Genomic DNA, 7,976 nt, shown 5'->3' with positions numbered 1-7,976 from the left:
TCCCTATGGGATTTTCATTCCCATAGTCTCCTACTTCCCCCGCTTCCTTCCTTTGTCTACTGTCGATGTGGCAGCGCTGTGATCCTGTTACTCTTTGCTGCAAAACCTCTAAGTAGCCCCCATCCCACTCCTAGTAAAATCCAGATCACTGACGGGGCTTCCCTGGTGGCACAAGGGGTTAAGACACAACCTATGAAGTTATCTGCAGCCATTGTAGCATGAGTTCGATCTCCGGCCAGGGAGCTACCCACATGGTGCAGCAGACCTCTCCTGTCTCGCCTGCTGCTCCCCTCAGCAGTGTTTTTCAGTTGATCTGCCTGTTCTGCTCCCCACTCTGTCTCTGGTGAATCCTCTTGCCCCCCCCCCACACGCTGCACACCTCTGGCCTGTACCCCCGTTCTTGTATGCATAAATAAATCTTAGGAAAAAAAAAAAAAAACCAGAGCACAGACCATGGCTGTAAGGTCCCACACGATGGGCCTCTCTGCTCTCCTCCCGACCACCGCCCTTCACCCCTGCTCCTGCCATCCTGACAATTGTTGGGGAAGGTGCCACTTCCCCGCCCCCACTTACACACCACTGCTCTGGGCTATTGAGAACCAGGGGTGGGGCTGATAAGGGGCTATTGATAACAGGTGGGCTAATAAGGCAGGTGGGTTCTGGGGATTTTGTTTCCACAGCCATCTTGCTTCCTGGTACTCCTGGGAAAACGAATGGAAGGACACGCGTGGTGGAGAGACACCTAGCGACACATGGGTGAGAGAAGGCTGTCCTGGGCAGAGACAGTGACAGCTGTTGTCTTGATTTGTACTTTGATTTTGCCTAAAGCCTTTCTTGCTGTTCCCCACCCAAAGGTGCCTAGACTTGTTGCCAAGCTTTGCGGCCTCACTGGCCCCAGTTCCCATCAAACCTGCTTGACTGGGCATTTGTGCACAAGGTGATGGGTAATTTTGAATGTTTATTAGAAAACTATTATTAGGAATATCCTTTCTTCCCTCTCTCTGCACAATCTTTTAAAGATCTTTCACACTAAGTCTGCTTTGTCTTTTATGCGGTGAATGGCAGAATCCCCTTAGAACATGTACCCCTTAACATTTTGGGGTCCCAGGGTGCTCCTCAGTTGCACACTAACAAAATGTCCAAGCGTCCTCCCATCTTCAGCCTTTGCATGACCTTCTGCCCAGAACGTTGCCCCAGGGGTCACATAGCTATCATCCTCAACCACCTTCAGGCCTTGTTAAAATATTATTTCTGCAGGAAACTCTATCCCCTGAGTTCCGCCCACCCTCCTGGTTATCCTTACCTACTCCTTTTCCCTCTTTACATGTCATCATCTATGATGTCCTATTATGATTTACTTATTTTTTTATTGTCTGTTTCTCTGTTCCTGTTCCTAATCTCAAGAATTTAGGAGGGTGCCTGGGTGGGACATGAAAAGCACTCAGTCAGTACTTCTAGGAAAGAGCAGGACTTTGATCATAATCTCAAACCATTAACAAAACAAGATACTTCTGAGGACTAAAGTGCTTTGAAAGCAAGCCAACCATTGTTTCAGACCTGAGTCTTTCTCAGCAGGGACAGAACAACAGGACCCAATGTATTCTGCTCTTGGTTTTTCCCAATTTCCTCCCAACTTGGCAGTGTTGGGATTGACCTCCCCTGGCCCTGGGAGCCCCCAAGCAGCAGCTTCCAGCCCCTGTGAGAGAGCTCCCCCAGCAGCAGCACAGAGAGGAGACAGACCATGAGATTCACCACACCAAGTGGGCGCTGTATGTGGAGTACGTGCCGGGAGCAATAAGAACAGCAGTAAATACAGAACAGAAAATAACCTTCTTTGAAATGACAACAAACAGGGCACATTATCTAAACACTAACACCTAAGGAGGGGGCTGCCCAGCCTCTTGCGGGCAGCTCCTCAGGACAGAGAGGCCGACTTCTTTCCAGGCTGTCTGGTCTTCAGTCCTTGTAACTTTTCATCTTTCAGTGCCTTCAAGAACTTATCTGCAAGAGAGCAAAACACACTTAGCTGAGGTTAGAGATAAGGATTTTTCCTAACACTTCCAAAGTTTCTGGGACGCATGCTCCCTACATGAACCCCAAACCCACTTATGATCCCAGATAAATGGGGAAAAAACATGTTTAAGTGAAGAATTTGTAGTCAAGAGATCCAGGACTTAGAAAAGCCTTTGTATTCTAGGGATTGTTTTCTTGCCATGGCTGTGGGGAAGAGGACATTCCAAGTGCATTATGAATTGAGGACCATTCCCCTGAGGCCACACGGACCTAAACATTTTGGTTTCTTTCATACTCCCTTTCCTTGGCAGGGAGGCCACGTTAACTTGCTTTATGCAGTAGTGGGGATGGTCTTACTAGAACCACCTGCTCTCCTCTAGTGGTCAAATGCAAGCCTTAGCCGCAAAGGATGATGGCAAAAACCAAGTCTGAAGGACAGCGGGTGGTACTAAATATTCCTCAGTGTAACAGTTCCTTCTGGAAATAGAATCTATTTGCCTTTACCTTCCAGTAGGGAGAAATCAGTCAGTTGGTGTGTTAGAGCAGCCCCCTAACCTCCATGCACTTGGGCTTACTGGATCCAGATCCCTACAACCTCTGACACAGGATCAGAGGGCAGCCCCAGGACCCTGGTGAGTGGGCTTACCAGGGTCAGGGTCAAGGGCCACAGGGAAGCTACCTCCTGGCATTGAGAAATGTTAGGTCCCAAAGTCCCACAGTTCAGGGCCTTGAGCCTTCTCAGGCCATGCCAGTTTAATTGCACCTGCCTCCTCCTATTCTGGGTCCCAGTTTAAAATAAACACTAAAGCTCTGGTCTCTGGAGATAAGGGCTATCTGTGATGGGTGGAATTTTGGGGGGTGGGGTGGTGTTACTGAACTTAAAGATTCAGGATGGGGATTGTGATGGGTGGAGCCCCAGGTTGGGAGGCCCAGAAACCTCAAAAGGGGTTCAGGAAGGAGGGGAGATGGAGTTTGGGCCAGAGACCTCATGAACCCCAGATGGTGGTGGGTGAAAAAGTCAGTTGAAATCCAGGATCGGGGGAGTTTGGGCTCTAGGGGATCGATCTGGGACGTGGGACTCCCAAGGGCTGGGGTCTGAGCCGAGGGCGCAGGGGCCGGGGGAGCCTCGGAGAGAGCGCCCGGGCAGGCTAGGGGTGGGCTGGGGCAGGCAGCCGGGCCAAGTCACGCACAGCGCTGAGAGTCGAAGCCGTCCCCAGTGATGGTGAGCAGCTCCAGCTCCTTGATCCGGATCTCCAGCTCGCACAGCTCCTCCGGGTGGGAGCCGGAGGCGAGTCGGGCGGCCGCGGGGCTGGCGGCCAGGGGCGCAGCAGCCACCTCGGGGCCCGGCGGCGGCGAGTAGAAGAAGCGCAGAGGCTCGTAGGGGATGGACGCCAGGCCGGCCGGCCAGGGCGGGGGACAGGGGCGCTCGCTGGGGGGGCCCAAGCCGGGCGGCGGCGGCGGGGGGGCCGGGGCCGGGGCCGGGGGCGCCAGGGGCAGAGCGCGGACCCCGGCTGCCCCGCCCGCCGGCGCCCCGCCAGCTTTCAGGGGCACGAAGAGCTTCTTCCAGATGTTGAAGTCGCTGAGCGGCGAAGAGGAGATGCCGCGGTCGTAGAGGGATGGAAAGTAGAGGGGCGCGGCCGGCCGCTGGCTCATCGTGGGGCTCTGGCTGCCGCGCCGCCCCTTTGGCATCTTTTGAATGGGAGGCTGCGTGGGAGGAACCCCGCGCCCGGAGACGCGCGCCGGCCCCGAGTAGCCGGGTTCTGAGGTTCCACAGGCCACGCCCCGCGGGCGCGAGGCCCCGCCCCCTCGCCGCAGCCCCGCCCCGAACAGGGTTCTGAGGTTCCACAGGCCACGCCCCGCGGGCGCGAGTCCCCGCCCCCTCGTCGAAGCCCCGCCCCGAATAGGCCGGTTTCTGAGCGCGGCCGGCCACGCCCCGGAGTGTGGCCCCGCCCGTTACTACAGGCCACGCCCCCTAGAGAAAGGCGCTGCTGGAATGGGAAGCTCTGCGGGTTCACCCTAAGGGGCTGGGGTTCTGCTCCACCCGGCGATCCACCCCACCCTCGGCGGCAGCTTCCTTGCCCTCCAGCGCCAGGCCGGGTCCTGCCCGCCCTCGGTTCCCCCCACGACCCCTAAATTCCTTTAGTCTGCCCCTCCTTATATAGGGAGAAGAAAAAATTTTACACCTGTCCCCTGCTCCAGGTGACTTTCCTCACCTGCTGCAGAGAAGTCTGGGAAAATGAGGTGTTGACTTTTCCTCTCCTGTGCCAGGCAGGCAAGGAGCGGGAGAGGGTTGATTGGAAATGATTGTTAAGCCAACCCATGTGTCTGCCAAGTTTCCCAGTGTTGTGGCAGATTCTGGAAAAGGGGATTTGAATTTGTAATAGATGGGAAGTAGAATGTCTTCAAAGAAATGGTTTAGTTCTCTTCCAAACACACTGTCAGGGGGGAATAGGCAATAAACTCAGCAGGAAAAGGAAATCCTGCCGAACCCATTTCAAATAGCTCACCCATTTTTAGAGTGACCTGGAGCTCATGCCCAAGCCACACGCCCAGCTCATCAACAGGAGCAGAGCAGCCAATATTAGTCTTAGACTGAGGAGAAGTAAAATGCTGCAGCCTAATGATTTTGGTGTGAAAGAACAAAGGTGGATGAGGGCCAGGTCAGGCTGTTGACTGGTGAATGCTTATGTACTTGTGGCTATATACAGGGGTGCTTGTGTGCGTAGCTGTGAAGTAGAGAGAGTCAGATGTCCAAGCTGGGTAGCTTTGGGCAAATTGCTTGGCCTCTTTGAAGGGGAGTGATCCTCTCAGTCATTAGTATTGTAGACTAATGTTACCTCAATCTAAAATAAGTAGTAATAAAAGGAAATAAGAGAACCAGGCTGCCTCATATGGTTGTTGGTGATGATCAGACAGAATGGTGTATGCGAAGCACTTAGAAACTGTCTAAATACACAGGGCCCTATCCCTAACAAGGATCTGGGAAACCTTTTCTTCTCACATGTAGCTGTCATCTGCTTGAGGGCAAGTGTCCAGCCCCAAGAATCCTATAATGCTGAGTATGTTATCAGACTCAAATATTTGAGCACTTTTTAAAAGTGTTATGTGTTATGGGAATATATCACTCCAAAACATGCTGCTTTGGTGTAAGCTTCTATTCCTTTTTCCCACACACACACAGTGCTGACTGGACTGACTGTGACATTAAGGGATCTTTGAAGTTGAACACAATGCTCCTTTTTTTAATCATAAGCAAGAATGTTAAAAACCGATTTCCTTTAGTTAACTGAATGTTTAGTTAACCAAATGTTTCCTCTTTCTTTGTTAATGAGTGAATTGGGTATTATTTCTATGTATATAACTTACACAAACTGAGACCAAAACTCTGAGTGGGTCACTCAGCAAAATTTTTTGACTGTTCCCTGGAACTCTGTCCTCAGTTTGGCTCTGAATAGCCTCTTTAACAAATTTCTTATTAAACTTTGAAATCACATTACAGCAGGGATTATTCAGTTAACAAATCCCAAGCAACAGCTTCTATTATCCCATTTTTCAGATGACAAAACTGAGGCACGTGAGGTTACATAACTTGAGGTCCTGTGACTGGTTTGTATCAAAGCAGCCTTTCAAACAGCTGGGCTTGGTTTGTGCTCTCTCTTTACTGTTACCCCCAACAGTCTCCCCAGTCTTCCGGGCAAGATCAACTTCTGGCCTGTGGCTTCCAGTCCTCTAATTGCAAGTTGTTTGTGCCACAAATCAAAGGCCCATTTATTCTGGAAAGCTGGGAACAGATTACTCTTCTGAATTAACCATTGTGTTGGTCTGGCCCGGGGCGGGGGGGTGGCAAGGCATCCCTGCCTCAATAACCCTTACTATAACACGAAAATTTCTTACAAAGTGCAGTCCAGTCTTGATTTTTGTTTTCATCAATAGATGTGTTTGTATAACTTGCAGAGTAAGCAAAAAAAAATTTTTTTTTAAGATTTATTTTTATTTATTTACACAAGCACTGGGTACAGTCAGAAGCACGGGAGGGTGAGAGAATTCACCAGAGCCAGAGCGGGGAGCAGAGCAGGCAGAAGGACTGAAGCACACTGCTGAGGGGAGCAGCGGGCGGCAGGAGAGGTCTGCGTGCCATGTGGGACCCTCCTCCGGTGACCGGGGAGCAGCCAGGGATTGAACCGGCGCTGCAGAGGCTGCAGGCAGCTTCGCAACCCAGCGCTCAACCGCTGCACCACTGGGGATGCCCCAGAGTAAGCAAATTTTAAAAAATAAATTGAAGCTCAGAGGCAGTGAAATGAAAGGTCAGCGGCTTGGAAGATGAGAGAGCTTATTTTTTAAAAAATTTACTATTTTCTTGATTGAGATAACATTGGTTTACAACACTATATATGATTTAGAGGTATAGATTCACACCTTTTCAGATGTATGTCAGCATACCACACCACCACCAAAATACCCATAATCCTCCACCATAGTCCATTGGGTCCCCTCCCCTATTGACTTCCTAACCCTTTGCAATCCTGCAGTTAGATTTTTAGGGTTTTGGCTTATTTTTTTTTTTCTTTGCCTGTATATTCCACTTAGGATAAGATAATCAGGTATTGTTTTTCTCCTTCTGACTTGGTTTGCTTAGCATAATCCCCTCCAGTTCCATCCATGTTGTCACAAATTGCAGGACCTCATCCTTTTTGTAGCTGAGTAGTATTCAATTGTGTATATCTGTATACCACATCTTCTTCATCCAAGCATTTGTAGTTGGGCACTTATGTTGTGTTCATACTTTGGCTATTGCAAATAGTGCTGCAGTGAACATAGGACTGCAAATTCTAGTTGTTTTTTATAGTTTAAGACTGGTATGTAGTGGTGAAACTGCTGAAGCATTTGGTACAGCTCTATTTTCAATATTTTGAGAAAACTCCACCCTGTTTCTCTAAGAGCTGGACCCATCTATATTCCCACCAACCATGTAAGAAGGTTCCCTTTTTCTCCATCTACTCATCAATACTGATTGATTTTGTTACCTGTCACTTCACTGTAGTTATGTATTGTTTAAGCCACTCTAAGTTGGGTTGTCAGTTATGTGAAAACTTTCTGAGAGATGCACAGCTTCATCCAAAAGTTTTATCTTGGCTCTTGTATAACTCCACTCAGGACATAAATTGCTGGAGAGAACTTGCCCATCCTTTGGTTACAGGAGCGTAAGACACCTTTAGTAGTAGTCCCAAGACTGTTCTTACAGGGTAGAAGTAATTCCCCAAATGGTAATTATAGTGATTGCATTACCAGAAGGGAGGAGGGACAAATGCTGAGTGATTAGATATCAAATATCCATTAGGGTATCTACCATGATTACCACTGATGATGACAGAGTCCCAGGCTCAAGGCCAAGGAGCCTTGAGTGATAGAGGCTTGAGAAAGGACCCTCTGAATTATGGATTGCATTTGGAATGTATTGCATTTAAATATAAATGTACTACATTAAAGAAAGATGTTTTGCAGCAGGATTTTACTGTGTACCTAAAATTTTAAAGAATCCCCAAACTACTTTATTCATGTTATATACATATTTCTTTCTTTAAAGATTTATTTATTTATGCATGCAAGAACTGGGGTGTAGACCAGAGGTTTGGGAGAGTGAGAGGATTCACCAGAGACAGATTGGGGAGCAGAACAGGCAGATCTATTGAGATACACTGCTGAGGGGAGAGGCAGGCAAGACAAGAGAGGTCTGCTGCTTCATGTGGGGTAGCTCCCTAGCCAGGGATTGAACTCATATTGCAGTGGCTGGTGGCAGCTTGACAACGCTGTGTCTTTAACCTCTGAGCCACCAGGGAGGCCCCCATATCCCTATTATTTCTATTCCAATCCTTAGTGTTCTTGGAACTGACTGGTATACCAGGGAAGAGCATGGTTTAATTAGAAATTATTGGTTAATTCTTCTCAATAGTAATTATCTTGAT

General features: G+C 49.1%; 1 protein-coding gene across 1 annotated transcript; it reads right to left on the bottom strand.

Annotated features, from left to right (window-relative positions):
• Nucleotides 1-1,721: 1,721 nt before the first annotated feature.
• On the bottom strand, nucleotides 1,722-3,785 carry CUNH11orf91 (chromosome unknown C11orf91 homolog). The gene is made up of 2 exons (XM_037521632.2): nucleotides 3,204-3,785; nucleotides 1,722-2,001 (listed from the first exon to the last, which is right to left on the bottom strand). Exons 1-2 carry the CDS (start codon nucleotides 3,700-3,702, stop codon nucleotides 1,916-1,918), a joined length of 585 nt encoding a protein of 194 aa, XP_037377529.1. The 5' UTR covers nucleotides 3,703-3,785; the 3' UTR covers nucleotides 1,722-1,915.
• Between the last annotated feature and the right edge of the window lie 4,191 nt (nucleotides 3,786-7,976).

Source organism: Talpa occidentalis, unplaced genomic scaffold (assembly GCF_014898055.3).
Source record: "Talpa occidentalis isolate TD23 unplaced genomic scaffold, MPIMG_talOcc4v2.1 talOcc4.3, whole genome shotgun sequence".
Lineage (NCBI taxonomy): Eukaryota > Metazoa > Chordata > Mammalia > Eulipotyphla > Talpidae > Talpa > Talpa occidentalis.
Note: the sequence above shows the minus strand (reverse complement) of the source record. Positions and strands in the feature narration are given on the sequence as shown.